General features: G+C 31.9%; 1 protein-coding gene across 3 annotated transcripts; it reads right to left on the bottom strand.

The window, feature by feature from the left end:
• Positions 1–4,981: 4,981 nt before the first annotated feature.
• On the bottom strand, positions 4,982–16,407 carry LOC132739172 (probable G-protein coupled receptor 139). Of its 3 annotated transcripts, none has more exons than XM_060726824.1 (2): positions 16,275–16,407; positions 4,982–6,147 (listed from the first exon to the last, which is right to left on the bottom strand). In XM_060726824.1, exon 2 carries the CDS (start codon positions 6,089–6,091, stop codon positions 5,072–5,074), a length of 1,020 nt encoding a protein of 339 aa, XP_060582807.1. In that variant the 5' UTR covers positions 6,092–6,147; positions 16,275–16,407; the 3' UTR covers positions 4,982–5,071. The 3 variants fall into 3 exon arrangements, with proteins under 3 accessions (XP_060582807.1, XP_060582809.1, XP_060582808.1); XM_060726826.1 differs by lacking the exon at positions 16,275–16,407 and adding an exon at positions 6,378–6,460; XM_060726825.1 differs by lacking the exon at positions 16,275–16,407 and adding an exon at positions 6,369–6,451.
• Positions 16,408–18,139: the final 1,732 nt, after the last annotated feature.

Raw genomic sequence — 18,139 nt, 5'->3', positions numbered from 1 at the left:
TGTTTAAGTCAGTGCTAGGGAGCACCATTTTTCGTCTCTCAAGGACACATAAACAAACATTTTTAAACCAAGTCTCCAATTGTCAAATATTCACTTTTGTACTTAAGTGTTTCTCTCTATTTAATGTCTAAAACCTAATTCAACATATTTTTTGTGTTTTGGTTTGTTTTACAGCGCACCAACAAAATTTAGGTCACTCTATGGCGTCGAAACAGAAAAGATGAGTTTGGCTTATCTCAGGTGTAAAAACTTAACTCAATAAACATTAATGGTAAAATCACCTAAACTGCTAGATCTAAAGGATCCATAGACTCCGATTATAAATTTAGTTGCCTCTTACGATCACGCATGGATAAACAGCGGCTCCGATTCTGATGCATCAACCCTTAAAGGCAGTCCCTTAGCCTTAGAATTAAAACACTTCATACAGCTTTTGAATAATTGTCTTATAACTTATAATGCTATGTCATTAACGTGTATACATATTCTTGATACAGAATTCGCCAATGGATCATTATGAAAGACAAGCTGTGACGAGCTATCCTTTTATTATAGACATATTTTGTTTTTCCCCTTTGTACACAAAGCACTGCTTTCAAACCATATTTTAATAGACTGATTCACATAACTTAAGCGAGTTTTTTTTTCTAGCATGATATCAATGCCATTTGTTTGCAAGGAAATAATATAAATAATAAAGCATATTACATATTAAAGTTAATAGGCTTATAAAGGACGGTCGGTATTACAATAAATACTTACGTTAATAACTTAATAGAATTTAGTATTACATACGTAACAACAAACTACGAAAGAATGTTAAATAGGTTCTGTTAGCAAGTGCGAGTTACATGATACTATATAAACAGAAAATAAAATCTAGAACATAATATTATAATTCTACCATATAAATGTTCACACTAAAGCACAGAGAACTAATCAGCATTTCTTGTCCAGAAATTATATATAAAAACAGAACGATACATTGCTATTATTGTTTTTATCAATATCTGAAATAAATTTGGAAAAAATGCCCCATTGAAGACAATCCAATTAAAAAAATAAGAAAAAAAAACAATTGAAAAAAACAAAGCATTAACACTTAAGAAAAACAGCAACAAATAAAACATAAACCCAAATAACATATAACAAACATCTCGTTTATTTGTACAAAGCTGTATTATTATAGTCGATCTATCAAATTATCCCGGATCAGTCATAAGCGCCAAACAACCACTGAAACATTCGTAAAGAAATTAAAGTTCTTGAAATTTTATCATTAAAAGAGCTCTATGGTCGACAGTTTTCTAGTTTTTAACCGTTAACTAGATATGTTAAGTGACTTAAGTTTTTCCTTTATATAAAAGTCTGGATAAAGTGTGCATTAATCATAACAAAATTACATGAACATTTCAGACTCGGTTCAATTGAATCTATATATTAGGGATCACGCCACCTAGCACCGGCTTGGGCGGTACCCAATATTAAACACTTACAGGTGTTAAAGTCAATGATCCCAACGAAACAGAGAAAAAAAAATACTGAAGTGAAGTACGGGGCATCTTTTCACAGCTGTCACATGTTCCTTTAAACGAAACAGTGTAAATAAAATGAATCCTGGCCAAGTGAAATTTTAACAGTTGTTATGGTTACAAAGGTGAAATAAGTAAAACACCAAAATGATCATGCAGAAACATATAAAAGAAAACCCAATGATCATAACAAAAGTACTTTATGTCTTAAAGAAAGACAGAACAACAAAAAATCACCTGCAAGGGCCCGACGAAGCAAGGCAGAAGACGAACTTGAAGGCAATTAAAGCTTAGTCAAGTTGAATTTTCAGTATTCAAATGCATTGTTTTGTATTGTATTGTGTTGCATTTCATTTTTTTATAGTATTTTATTTTATTGTATCGTATTGTATTAAGCTTTTATTTATCTTTAATTTTAGGAGTGTGTAATGTCAAGTTTTGTAATGAAATTGCTTCGCTTATTCTTTTGTGAATTTACATCCAGGGGTTTTCTTACTTATTATGATTTACAGTATTCTATAACGTTATCTTTGATGACATCTTGAGCGTAAATAGTTTGTTATGTATAGGCTTTCAAACAGTTAATTTGAAAATTGAAGAATACAAAACTTGGGCTACATACTGAAGAGATCCTGATCAGACTTATGAAGATGTTATCTGTATGAAGGTGTCAAGTGCTGCGTGGCAGCTGTAAAAAGTTGCCCCGTTCTTCACTTCAGTGTTGTTTTTCTGGTCCTTCGGGAGCATTGTTGCCAGCACTATTAAGTTTTAGTACCGCTCAAGCCGGTGCTAAGGGGCGTGAGGGATGATGCACTTATTCATTATCCCTCATGTACAGACTCAATCAAACCGAGTCTGCCATTCTTATGTAATTTTGTTGTGATTAATGCTTCCGCGGGATCACTTTGTTTCCATTTTTTTTAAAGAACAAAATTACTACAGTAGGTTTTACCAGTAATTTCGTTATTAGACGGTTTGGCAAATTATTTTAAAATTTCAGATGTACCTATAATGTACCTATGACGTACCTATAAGGCACGTTTCATTTAAAACAAAGCGGAGCACTTTGTAATTGGGAAATATCCAGGCGTAACTCACTGTTATGTAACATAATTATCGGCAACAGTGCTCATTATCCCTCATGTACAGACTCAATCAAACCGAGTGTGCAATTCTTATGTAATTTTGTTGTGATTAATGTTTCCGAGGGATCACTTTGTTTCCAGATTTTCATGCTTCACAACAGCAGGTGTCAAGTGCTGTGTGGCAGCTGTAAACAGTTGCCCCGTACTTCACTTCAGCGTTTTTATATTTTGTGGTCCTTTGAGATTATTGATGCCAGCACTATTAAGTGTTGAGAATTGAGTACCGCTCAAGCCGGTGCTAGGGACCGTGAGGGATGTTGCACATATTCATTATCCCTCATGTACAGACTCAATCAAACAGAGTCTGCAATTCTAATGTAATTTTGTTGTGATTAATGCTTCCGAGGGATCACTTTGTTTCCAGATTTTTATACTTCACAACAGCAGATGTCAAGTGCTGTGTGGCAGCTGTAAAAAGTTGCCCCGTACTTCACTTCAGTGTTGTTATATTTTTCTGGTCCTTTGGGATCATTGATGCCAGCACTATTAAGTGTTGAGAATTGAGTACCGCTCAAGCCGATGCTAAGGGGCGTGAAGGATGTCGCACTTATTCATTATCCCTCATGTACAGACTCAATCAAACCGAGTCTGCAATTCTTATGTAATTTTGTTGTGATTAATGCTTCCGCAGAATCACTTTGTTTCCAGTTTTTTTAAGAAAAAAATTACTACAGTAGGTTTTACCAGTGATTTCGTTGTTAGACCGTTTGGCAAATTATTTTAAAATTTCAGATGTACCTATAATGTACCTATGACGTACCTATAAGGCACGTTTCATTTAAAACAAAGCGGAGCACTTTGTAATTGGGAAATATCCAGGCGTAACTCACTGTTATGTAACATAATTATCGGCAACAGTGCTCATCGATATTATTCTCGTTGGCTTATTGTTTAGGGAAAATTTATGATTAGGAAATCAACACTCTCACAACATGACTTAATCAACAGGCCCACTTAACGCAAGTCTGCAACATTTTCAAGTTTGCAGTTTATAAAGTTCTTTTAGGATTCAATTTAATTACTTCTTAATGCTCAAATTAATGGACCCATTCCACAAACACTACAGTTCCTTAAAACTAAAATCTGGAGAGAATAAACAAAAATTCCCTTCATTTCTTTCTGTCAAAATCACGTGTTGGCAATGAGGTTCAGGTGCATTTCTGTTATAAACGCAGGTGGAGAACATGTTATACAAAAGAAAAGCTGCGTTTTATGCTATTTTTATATTTTGTTCAATGCAATTTAATATATTTCAAAATGAAATTACAATCAAATCAAGCAGTACAATACAATATTAGCTTATTGTTGTATTTTACAACCACTAAAATTTTGAAGAATACCATAACACATTCTAATATTGCTTTTATTTGGTGGCACACTTCAAGTTCCTTCAAGTGTAAATAATAATAATAATATCTCAACAATACTTTTGTGCAAAATGTTTGAGCATTCGTCAGTTGTTTTTAGAAAGTTTGGTGTGTTCTGTAAAAACTTCTTATAAGACAGAAGATTACAACGTAAAAAACATGAATATTTCAAAGATTCACCATCTCACACCTCATCTCCCAAATTACAGCTGACTTCCTTTACCAGAAATAAAACTTTCCGTAAAGCTTTATGATTGCCAAAATGATTGTCAGCTGGCCTTTAGAAAGAATGCTTGAACAGACACTATTTTTTACGACAGCTAAACTTTAGCGGTGTGTAAGCGTGAAGATAATTTGATTTAACATACAATATACAGTCAACCTAATTTCTAAATGTGTTAATGCTTACAATATACTTTACATGTTATAGCAAAATGATTTCTTTTCGCGTAAAAGTCTTTTCCATTTGTAATGAGTTAAAATATTAGAAATAATTAAAAGTTCTATGGATCTTGTAGCATTAAAACAAAGCAGTCTTCGCAGTCAGTCCCAAACATTGAACGCTTGATGCTTGCATGCTGACTCATGGGTAATTGTAGTGAAAGGGTCCTCCTTCGCCAAGTGGTCAAGATCACTAACTTTAAATAACTTGCCCCTTATCTGTGAAGCTTCAAATTCCATCAGTAACTTTGGATTCTCTCTGGTTAAGAAGCCACCCAGCTAGATTACAGAAGGTCGGTGGTTCCACTGAGATGTCGGCTTGTGCCTGGAATAATGCTCTTATGTCTTCCCCTGACAGATAAACTTGAAAGTCACCATATGATATTTATACGTAAATTAATGTCTTTGACCTGGCTATTGACTCATCTGATCACTTTTTGAAAAGAAAACCTTATTACTATAAGCTAGAAAACATGAACAAATCCATGAACTAATAAAGTTATCTGAATCTTTATTTGTAGTTATTGATATTTCAAATGTTAAGAGAGCATTAAATTTTGTGTTATAATCGACAAAATGCCACGTCTTAATAGTTTAAAGTGCTCAGAGATTGCGAACAAAAGCTCTGCACAGACAATGACCTTTGTCGCTTACAAAATATATTCATAAAATCTCTCCTAAACTTTGACCCACAAAAAATGTAGAGTACAAAATTAATTGCACTATTTGTATGTAGTAACATAAGTAATATTGTCCCAATAAGCGTTAAGTTTACTATTTCTTCTGATGATAGTGTTTCGTGTGGAAACCAATATGGCTGTCCAATTGCAAAGATTGAAAAGGGAGAAACCAAACAGGAGAATGTTATGTTAAGTATGACTGCCGTCATTGTGAAATGAGACGCCGTATTGTTTCCTCGCCGATTTAAGTTGCCTCTGAGTTCTTGTCCACTTTGTGTTGTAATTGAAGTTGATTTTTGAAACCTTTCACTCAATTTGAGTTTGTGTATAACAATTATGTTGCCGCAAAGAAGCACGCAAAATGGAATGACGAATGCAAGGGCAAAATCAATCCATGTCCAGTATTTAAACATGAAATCTTCGTGATTGCTTCTCGCTGTACAGTAGTATGCTTCTTTATAAACATGCTCGTATCCATAAATAAGATGGGCATTCGCACTACTAAGGACCAAAACAAGGATAAGTAGGCCTCGAATTACCCTTTTTCTTGTGAAAACATCCCTCACTCTGTGCGGATATTTCACACTGAATACTCGTTCGACTGTAACAAAGACAAGAATCCACGGTGACAGTTGAAACAGAACATATGACATGAAAACATGAAATTTGCACGCACCATTTGAAGAAGACCTTAAATTTATCTCAAACATATGGCTCAGCCATCGCACAAGAACAGAATTTATGAGAATCAATGTGTCGGTAACTGTCAGAAATATCAACGTAAAACCAGTTGAAGTTTTTCTAGTACTTGCCTGTGCTAAAACGATCACGGATAAAATGTTTCCTGTAAGTCCAATGCTTAATAATATCGGCGGGTATATTGTTAGTATCTTATCAACGATTTTGAGCTTAAATTCCTCCGTCATAATTAAAATAATAACTTTTGTTTCTCATAAATATATTCCATTTGTTGTCACTCAACCTGAAAATAAAATTTAAAACTTGAGAAAAATGAATTCAAATGAAGCGAATAAATTAAATAGTATCTATGCCATACCAAACATTTTTGTAACAGTTTAAAGAGATTGTATATATTTATTTAAATCAACGATAAAAACTGTATAATCTTCACATTTGTATTCGTATACACAATTGCAGAAACTGTTTATAAGTTTTGTAAATCCTGTTTTATTTAAAACTTACATAACTTACAGTATGTTATACAATTATAATATTCAGAATCTAGGTTGCACGATTAATATTTGCCTGTTCACTCCGTCCCTTTTATACTCTCTGTATTAAATTTACGAGCGCTTACAAATGGGAGTTTAAAACAATAGAGAAAGCTGAGTTATGCAACAAAATTACATTATTAGCTTATTACATTAATAAAGTTTTGTCCAACATAAACATCTGGATAACTTAAACATATTTACGTGTACAACTATTTTGGAATGGTTCACGTTATATCATATTTCCATTTGTTACATTCGATAATTGACTATCAATAACCTCAATTTAAGACTGCAGGCTCGGATCCATCGAGGACGTAAATTATTGAAGCTTTACTGCATATAATTTACTTTTCTTTCTTTTTTTTTTGTCCCATATTTATTACGTACATTAATACTATTTTGGTTGTTTTGCTGTTACTCGTTTTATATTCTAGCCATACACATTTTACTGTTATATATTTGTTATCCACTATCCCGAGGGTTCTACATTTATTAGAGAAATGTGCTGGTTGCAGCTGAAAAAGTTGTCCCTATAATTCATTTTAGTGTAAACTGGGAGGACGACACGGGAGAAATTGCACCGTTTATTATTCCCCATATACATATATAAGCTGTGTCTGCAATTTCCCCCTTTCTATCATAAAGTTTCGTTGCCCTCAATATACCTCCTTTTATCTACAACTTTAGTTCATAGAATTTTTATAATAGATTGTATTGTAGGTTTTGATAGAAAAATTATTATACATCATTATTTTAATATTTTCAAATTCCTGATACAGATTACGACTATAGATCTTTACAAAGTGACAGTTGTGTCAAGCACAGTTTGTAAACCACAGCACTTCTATCAAACTTTAGTATGTCACCTTTGATACAAACTATATTGATGTTACAAAACTTTTAGAAAAAAGAACCCAGCTATGTCATAAAATTATACTCGACTATTTGTTTTAATATAAAGTAATCCTTTAAGATAGCGTGTCATATTCTAGATCAGTATCATTGAATTTTATTAATTAATCAGAAAAAAGTATAAATAGAACATCAATTCTTCATAAAGTATAACAAAAACATAATTATGTGTACATGTTGATATTATTAACATAATATAATTAATCCTTATTATCCCCACATAACAAATTCATGAAAACGTGGCTTATTTGTGTTTGCTCTAAACATTAGTTAGACGGAATTATACACTATTCATATAAAGATCAGTGTGTCGTATTTGTAATTGATCAATTATTATTATTTCATGTAAATATCCATATAATATAATAAGACGTGTGGCGTTTCCTGGTTTTGAAAAAAATCAATATATATATATGTTAAGATATATGTTTACCAGAAAAAATTCCATCTCCTTTACCAGAATAATAATTATATTTGTCTTATGTTGCGGGGTCTGGATCGGAATACCGTCCCAAGGGTACTCGGCCATTAGGCGATAACGAGGCTTGCATAGGCGGATTCCCGTTGGACGGATATTTTGACGATATCAGATATTTTACTTGCATATTTTACCATATTCTATCATAATTTTAATTCTTTACCTTAAAGATCCCAAAGGTTGTAATTAAGATGTAACAACACTTAAGTGAAAAATTTTATAGGTATAATTATTATTATTATTCTCAAACAATTTCCAAACATTCAATAATATGTTAAGTATGTACTGAAAATGCTTATACGCATTATAAGTAATCATAAAAAATGCATTCATTTCTTATTGAAACATTTGGCTTAGACTTTATCGAAAATAAATTTCTAATTACCTCCCTTTATTTACATGAAATGTAAATTCGGTAATATCTTTACAAATAATGCTTTTTGGAATATACAATATCGATAAATCTTCACAGGGGGTCGAACGTAGAGCGGTGCGATACTTTAAGCGAGGTGAAATCATGCGATACGGACTAATGGCCGACGAAAGCGAAAACCAAAGTGGGTATGAGCATGTTTTCATTTCCAAATATTTGTTGTCTATTGTAATTTCTTGAAGAATAGAATTGCGCATGCTGATCAGAACTTTTAATTGTGCATGATCGTCAAAATAAAGTACTACATTTTATAGTATTTAGGACGTTATCGAGGTATTTGTTGCTGCAAATTCAACCGTCAACTTTATTTGCACATGCAAACAAATAATGTATCAGTTGTTTTAAATATTCGATTAGTTTAAGTCCCAACATGTTTATTTTTGATAACAAAACGATATACAAGAGTAGTTTTCCATATGTATCCGAAAATATATACATTATTTCCAGTTTTCTTACCTAATTTTTGGTCCGATAAACCAACTGTGCGGACAAACTTTGGTGTATTTTTCTGTAGCGACAGGGACTTCCTCGTTACAGTACATTCTTATTAAATATTGATGAAATATCAAGTTTTTTGTTCTAATGTTAATCTTATGTAAATCACAGTGTCAATTAAAACAACAATGTCAATTAATGTATTATATTATGATATAGTTAATTTTAATATTCTTTTCTCACAAAGGTTAAATATTAAAATAAGATAAGTTATAGCACAGAAACTTGAAATTCTATCAAATAACCAATTGTTACGATACTATTCGTTTTGTTTATTCCATTCATTCAGTAAAAGGTTTTATCATTTAATAATATGTTTTCTTATTATATATTTATGTTGTCAGAAAAAAAAACTTTAATTAAAACAGCAACATATGAGAAGGGGGTCATCTATTGTATTGCATGCTCTGGTCGGAAAAACGCCTCCCAACCGTTCTAATGTTCATTGAGTACCTTGGGAAAAACATGTAATAAATTGTTTTTTTTTTTTTTTTGTTTTGTTTTTTTTGCAATGGAACTTAAATTTCAAAAGGCCTACTTTTGCCTACTTTACTACTTTTTTACCATACTCCTGCAGTTTATACAAATATTCCTACTATTCCTACTTTTTGAATAAAACATTATTTAGAAATGTTAACATTTATCAACATTTAAAAGTTGCAGAATGAAATGTACATGATATAAGAACTGATTTCATATACTATTTCACTGGATTAAAGAGAATATTTAAGATATAATATATCCCAAACAGTGATTTTATCGCTCAATAACATCACTGTTTGGAGTTCGGATGCGAAGAATTATATCACGAGGGCGTAGCCCGAGTGATATAATGATGCGCATCCGAACAACCAAAAGTGATGTTATCAAGCGATAAAATCACCGATTAGGATATATTATTTCGATTCTAAAACGACATCAACAAATAGATGCTGCTGTAACTGACATTAAGCTAAATTGTTCCTGATTTGTCTAATCCGTACTTATTTTCAGCGCGTCGCATTTTTTAATGGTTACGTCACATGTATAATGATTACGTCATATATCTAAATATAGAACGTCAACAGTGACTTTGTTGCATAATAATACTTTAAGTTCAATAGCGAAAATTATAAATTTTCTATACCGTGATGGCAACATGTTATCTGAAAAAATGAAAACTTTCCCGGGTTTTTTCGCAATTTTTGTCTTATAATTTTTAAATTGTGTTTTTTTTGTTAAACTTATAAAACATATTTATGCATTTTTCAAAGTGGAATATTAATTTGATGTAATTAACAGGGTGATATTTCCTGTTGGAACAATTCTCTAAAATACGAGGTATATAAATTGATGGAGAAAATCAAAGGAAATACATACGCCAGTTTTTATATTCACTTGGATTATAAGTAAGAATTATGTTAGTACAGCTTTAATTAGGTTATTGTTAATAAAAAAACAGATGCCTGCTTTATACATGTAAATATTCAATATGTTAATTTTTACGCTCCACTCTTCAAAAATATCATCGAGCATGAAAGAAAATTTTCCCTACAATTGTTAAAGTAACAGAAAAACTAATATGTTATATAAATTTTGGATTCACAATTCTCAGACAAAAACTGTATATTACAAATCAGAGTAATCAGTTAAAGTTAAACAAAATTTCGAAATTTCAGGAAACAATATAATTATGAACAACTTATTAAGTTTCCTTCGATCAGGAACGTTATCTAACCAAACGCGAGATGAACATGTTTACGTACAAGTTAGACTACGTGATACAAAAACGGAAGTTCGTGTTGTGACTTACCCATTTAACTATCGTGATTGGCATTATTGTGGCAATAATAAAAATGTGACAAACATTGAAATATTATCTTTGAAATCATCACAAGAGAGGTTTATTGTGTCCATAACCCATGCTCATGTTTACAGTTACTGACTTACTAGTGACCTCCTTTTAGAATCGAAATATATAGACGATAAGAAGAACATCAAATACGGTGTCCGAAACAACCGAAAGATATTATTCTTATAAGGTATACATCTATGATAACAAACTTTAAGGATATTACAAATAACCAAGGTGTGTTTATGTTTCTTGTACACGAGACGTGTTTTGCATGTTCTATAGGTCAACCCACGAACACATTTAAAGTACACACATACGGACATTAAGGCTTCCCGTTCCAATGAAGCATCTCCTTCAAACTTAAGATTAAGAAAGTAAACACTTTACTGCAAGTGCTGTCGTAAGGTTCTAACTTGAGAAATACAGCTATGAAGACATGAAAACTTCAGAAAGCAATGCCATTTAAGCCAGGATTATGCTAACTCTGAAACTATAAAAAAAAAACCTCGGGATAACGTTTCATCGCAATACAATTATATTTCTCAATGCGTTGTTAGAACTTACAAAGGGAGAAACATGAATTTCACGTTTGATGTTGAGGATACTTTCACAAACTATTCCGAAGGAAATACTTCCGTTTGGGATACCTTTTATGATAGTGTACAGGATAAACTAATTGAAACATTATTGATTACTACTGAAATGAAATTTGAACAAAACTTTAATTCTTGGTGGATTTTAGCGGTAAATATTATGATCGTAGAAATTGTAATTGGATTCTTCGGAAATATTTTGTCTCTGATTGTATGGAATCGAGGGAGAGAGTGCTGCAAGATGGCGTGCTCTATATACTTCAAAATACTAGCTTCAAGAGATTTACTTACAATCATAAGTTTCCAGATCGGAATCGTCATTCCACATTTCTTTGATATCTCCGACACGAGTTATTGTAGCATAATGGGGCGTATTTCTGCTGGTCTGATACCTTTTGCTCCACAACTCTCGGCATGGGTTATCTTTAGCATTGCACTAGAGCGCATGCTAAGCATATGCTTTCCATTTAGGTTTCGTAGGGAGGGCTTATGACGGAGGGCATGGTTATCTTGCATTGTAATCATTGTTGTGCTTTTAGGACTAAATTATGATGAATATATCTGTAGAAATTTTGCTATGGAAAAAGTGTTCAGCATCAGTATGTGTACATGTATTGATGAAAGCAGTGCAGGTTTTGGACAAGTGTCCATTGTTTGGTTTCTGTGCATTCTACATACATTTCGCCAACCATTCAGGTTCGCTTCTAACTATCTTATCAACAAAACATTTTGCAACGATTATTATGTTATTTTGAGATATTTATAAATGGTAATTAAAAACGCAATAACACAAGATTGCATCAACAACAAATTCATGATTTGGCATTAAGCACACTTTTTCGTTGTCAAGTTGGGCTTTATTAACAATATATTTCTAAAGATTGACTGTTATTATGGTGATTGACCAGCAAATGATTGGAATATGGTTAGGGGATTTTAATACAAATCTACCGAAAATATAAAAAGACTACCTCTCTATTTTCATAAATCGATGCTGGATGTTAACAGAAATTAAGGCAAATTATAAAACTGAAAGGAATTAAGACAAATGGAAACTTATTTTGACTTTCACTCGCTCACTCACTCTATACCCCTAGATGGACATGTCATAATGTATTAGTTGTATAACTGCTATGGATTTACCAAAATATCATTTTACATCGTAAAATTGTAAAAATTAATACATTGTACATGTCAAAGAGAAATTTCATTGTCTCGAAATTTAATTCTCTGTAACGCTATTTTGATTATAAATGCCGTTTATACCGTTTGTTATGTTCGTTTTTCTACAACAATGCACTCAAAATTGATATCTATTCCCTAATTTGAATACAGCAAAATAGTGTCTTTTGGGAAGATGATTATCCATATTTTCGTTTTAAAGTAAACAACAAAATTGCTTGCAACTAAATCATTGTGTTACATATGTATTTGAAAGCATTCCGGTCGCACACATCTTTTTCGAGGTTTTAATACCAATTTGAAAGTAAATAATATCCATTATCTCATTTATGTCATATTCTTCATTATATCAGAGAAACAATATTGTAACCACCATTGGCTTTTTGTGGTAAAATGATTATTTGCTGATAACTGCAGATATCGCTTAACTATCCATGTTTTTGTAAAGATTTTCTACAGGAACTTGACATTTCGATGAGGGTTGCCTTTAATGGTCAAGAATTGCAGCCACGTTTATCCCTGCATGTTCGCACGAGGCGACTATAAGGGTTCGAATAACTAGAGTCTATGCATTTCTTAACTCCTGCATGTGAGGTTGTTTTGACCCCTGGTGGTGCTTGATGCTTGTAACACCCGAAGTTAGCCGACAACATCTTTCACGTTGCGGCGCCATATGACGTATACTGTGTTTGTGCGCCGTAAACCAAGAAATAAATATTTATGAGTATGTAAGTCAGAGACAGTGTGAACGTATTTGTGTTCATTTGGCTGTTATAATAGATTCATACATTTGCAAAAATTGCAGTTTGTATAATTATAAAGTGTTATCTGCTTTATATTCTGCATCTTACGAATTTATTCAACAACAAAACAGAAATAAGAAATAGAGCAGCTTAATTTACACAGTGATACACAGGTGTTTGACTATCGTGCAGTAATTCAGTACAATATAATTATATAAGAATATGTTTTTTTGCAATATTGACCTTAGACTTTTGAATATTCAATGTCCTTTTGTCGGTAATTGTCGGATTCCGAAGTTAATCATACGGATTTTTTAAGTATGGCATAAAGGTAAACATGGTTTATGTATAACTTAATGTCATTAATACCGAAACAACTCGTGCCTGACTAACCTATGTGATAAGTAGTAAATACTTTTAGTTTCATATTGAAGGTTGTAGGTTCGTATCTTAATGAAAGCTTTCATTGAATCTTATTCTTTTATTTTTTTGGAAAATTGACTTCTGAGTTTTTGTGCATATACTCGCCAATTGTACGACTGTACAAATTGAAATTATGAAAATTTCTATCTACATGTATATATTATCAAGTTATGATTTTTGAAAAGAAAAGGCACAGAAAATCAAAAATAATGATTCATCCACTAATTCTTCACATAATTTAAGATGATTAAAGAAATATGAAAAATATAGTTTATTGAGGATTTGTACTAGCAACTTCGCGATCGCTATGCTACCATACTTTCGACTAGGTAAACGGGACATAAGTATAAGACAAAGTATCGAGAACTTTCCTATCATTTAAATAAATTAGTAAATCGTAATAAATTACAGAAACTAACAAACACGCTTCCGAAAATTAACGAGTATCGGGTCAGTATTTCCAAACAATACTGCACAATTAGGATAACAATAAGGTGACGCGATGGTCAAACCGTCATCATATTGAACTGGTATCGAATAATATACAAGGTGATGACAAGCATGATATCTGTAAAAGTTTAATGATTGGCTTTTTTCGCAATATTGACTTGATAAGTTTTGCTAAAGATTATAAAAGATAATTTTCATTATTTCTTGCATGTGTCTTATCCTTTAATTCATAGTTATTTTATTTTTCATTTTATATCTTATTGTGTTTCGTTGATACTTTTTGCATTACAATGGACACTTCTTCATGAATCAAACAGGAATTTTTGTACATAATGCAGTAACGATACCGTTTAACAAACTTTGGCAACGATTGGTTCAGTCAGAAGGAAACATAGAGAAAATAAGTTATCATTTATCATTAAGGTTAATTTGCATCGTTTCACTCGTTATGAGAGTAAGCTGTTGCAAATGTCAAATAAGTTATTACATGCCAGTCATAATGTGGATGCTACTTCAGGAAAATATCAGTTTGATGTAATTATCAGGGTGACATTTCCTGTTATCGTTTAAATGTATGGCTTATAGTCATTTTGAGCTGTTTACAATGGATACGACCTTTATAATGTTTTGAATATCATAGCGGCTTTCTTTCCTATTTCTGTAGCATTTTCGATATTAAACAATCAGAACTTTCTGATTTACTGTTTCAGTGGAACAAACTTTCGCTCGGACCTAAAAGAAATGGTCTTTACATGTAAATGTTGGTCCATTTCAGGTTCTTCTTACATTTTGTCAAAGACAACATCGCAAATTCAAATGTTACCAGTATCTACTAAATTGAACTTGTTAAATCAATATTCAAAGATAAAGAACTCATGAATTATTTCATGAATCTTAATTGTTTTGAAACTTTGTAAGAACTTATAGGACATCAGTGTATTTCCACTTGCTATATATATTCAAATGATACTTATATATGTTGATTATATTGAAATATAAAAAGTACTGATTTTTTATATTAGTGTAATAATTTAAAGAAAATGGTGATGCTGATATCTTCAAAAAACAATCAAGTAATGTTTGTTTAGGGGCCAAATTTTAATTGACAAGAAGAGTGTTTAATAATGTTGTCTTGTGAGTGTGTGTGTGTGCGTGTGCGCGTGCGCGTGCTTGCGTGTGTTGGTGTGCTTGCGTGTGCGTGCTTGCGGGCGCGTGTGTGTTTATATACTGTAAAGAGGGCCAATAAGTTATGTGTGTTTCACGATGGTATATCTTATTGTGTTACCCTTTGGAAATAAATTATTATTATAATAATTATTACTACTATTATTATTATATTATCCCCTCCCCATGTTCCATTCGTCATAGAGTCAGTTATATATTATTTTGTTGCGGACGATGTGTCGCTTTTATCTAGTAGCACATATTCTAAAATTTTAAACAGTTAAATCATGATAAAGATAGTTATAACTGTGATTAAATTTGAGTAATTGTATATTGCAACTTGATGCCATCTCTGTTATTGAAACGATTTTCTACAGGAGCTTAACATTTCGATGAGGGTTACCTTTAATGGTCAAGGCATAATAATTGCAGACACCGTTTATCTCTGTGTGATCGTACGAGGCGACTATAAAGGTTCGAATAACATGAATAACTGGAGTCTCTTAGCTACTGCATGTGAGCTTGTTTTGACTCTCGTTAATTAATTACCTTTGCTTGCATTGTAGAATAAAAGCACGGTTTATTGTTCAAATGCCTTGTTATTAATAACACCGACAGGCCTATCAGGAACTCGCACAGTGCATTTTTCTACAAAATGCACACAAATGGTATCTATTCCCATTATTAAATAATACTAGAATATAGTGCCTTGTATCTTATTTATTTTCGGAAGATGTTTACCGCTATTTTTGTTTTAAAATAAATGGCTATTATTATACAATTGCTTGCAATTTTATCATTGTGTTACGTATGTTAATGAAAAAAGTACAGTCAAAAGTATCTTTTCCGATGTTTTAATATCACTAATAATTGATAATAAACAAAGATCTCATTCAATTCATATTTCTCTGTATATAAGCGAATAATGTGCCATAATTATACCATTGTCGTCTTTTTGTCGTAATGCTATGAAGATATTAAGGAATGCACACTTAAAATTTTATTTTGCTGAAAACTGGAGAACTCACTCAACATATCCCTGTTTGAAATACTCGGTTCTGAAATAGTTTACTTATGTATGTTGCAGTCATTGATAAACAATTATAATAGTATATTAAAGTAATGTTTCTTCGTCGGTTTTACAAATGGTCTTGAAATAATACTCACAAAGTCATATTTTGAAGTTCTCCATATTTTGGGTAATTCCAGCACTTGCAGAATAAGGCTACGTAATGCAGCCACAATAATCGCTGATAAAACGCACTGAAATAATTGAATAATAAAATGTCACTATGACGTTTACATTGCTTTTATAACCGCAATCCGATTCAAATTATAAGAAAATAAGTAGATCTGAACTTTATTCAGATTGTTCATAGCCAAGTCATTAATCATATGAATTTGAATTTTAAATAAATAGGTAAATTTAGTCCCACTGCAAAGATGACTATTCATTTTTTGTAACGGCAATCTGATATCAAGTTTTTTGAAGTCGATGCGGTCAATATTTTTCTGTGTAAAGAAAAGAACATATCTTTGGCTTTGTGGGGATATATTTCACATTCGGTAGAGATTCAAGCAAAGGTCCGAGCCAGAGTATCACGATGATTACCATACTGGCGGAAAAAAACTTGCAATCTGAAAACATAACAAAAAATATCTAATTATGATATGCATTTGTATAAAAGATTACGTTGATTATGACTACAAGCACGCTACGGTTAAAGACGATACATAAAAAATACACATTTTCTGATAACACACATCAACATCAAAGTTAAGATCATAAACTTTAACTGTGGAAAATGGGGTTCAAACATTGTTATAATGGAATGGAACGAACCTGTGCTTTTCCACCGGCAGAATCATGTGCAGAACTTCTCGACACGGAGGCAGCGTAAGGGTAGCACGAGAAAAATGATCCGAATACATTTCCAGCTTCGTACGCTATCAACTCCTGAAACAAAATTAATAAAAATAGTAAATGATAAAAAAAAACAAATGTAAAATATAGTTTTTCATAACTTTATCAGTCATATGTGTTTTAAATTTACAGAGATATAGACACATGTTTGCATTAAAGGTTATATCTATACAATATATTCCTGCTTAAAGCAAGGTCTTCCAGTTTTTCAAAACAAGCTCTCTTGCCTGATTTAAAGGTAAATTGGATATCAACACTCTGAATAAGGGTCGGTGCAATAAGGTTTTTACATTTTCTGATGATAAAAAAATAAAACATTGGTTTCTTTACATGAATTAATTTTGATTAACCGTGACTTGTACTTAGCATCTATATTAAATTAGAACAAATTCTATGCCATCTAGATCAATGCCATTTGCTAAAAATTCTAAAGGATAACATGACTGTTTTAACCTTACATAACATTATCATTAAGAATACTTATACATGTGATTCAAAGTGACATTATGACCATGCAAGTGTAAATGGTCATTGAACAAATTAACATAAAAATAATTTGACATTTTGTCATAATTGTGTTATACTTTTATAATAATCAATGACAAAAAAGCATGAATCCTCATAACCAACAGAAATTTAAATAAATATTGTTCAGAATGTATCAATAATGCTCAATTCATAAAAAGAGTGGGGAAGTTTTTTTATATAATTTAGCTATATATCTGTGAATTTAGGTAGTTTTATAATTATTGTATCAATAACATTTTTCGCTACCAATTATTGATCAATCACCATTATAAAAGTCAATCTTTTTTAATTATATTGCTAATTATACTCAACTTGACAGTGGAATAATGAGCATAATGTCACTTCACAAGTGTTGACAGCGTTTCCTTACCTGGTTTGCATAGATGGCATATTTATTTTTCTTCGCCATCATCGACGCAAGCGATACAGATTGAGCAAAAAAGATTCAAGCGATGATTGGAATATCGGCAATATATTTATCCACACCTTCAAAAGATGGCAGTGCAGGTTCCGGAAGTCTAAAAGAAAATCATGAACATTTTGGGTGATCAAACTATACGGGCAGAATAGAATAGATGTA

The sequence above is a fragment of the Ruditapes philippinarum genome, unplaced genomic scaffold, assembly GCF_026571515.1.
Source record: "Ruditapes philippinarum isolate M1 unplaced genomic scaffold, ASM2657151v2 ctg753_1_1_1_1, whole genome shotgun sequence".
Classification (NCBI taxonomy): Eukaryota; Metazoa; Mollusca; class Bivalvia; order Venerida; family Veneridae; genus Ruditapes; species Ruditapes philippinarum.
The sequence above is the reverse complement of the archived record's forward strand: the minus strand, read 5'-3'. Positions and strand labels throughout refer to the sequence as shown.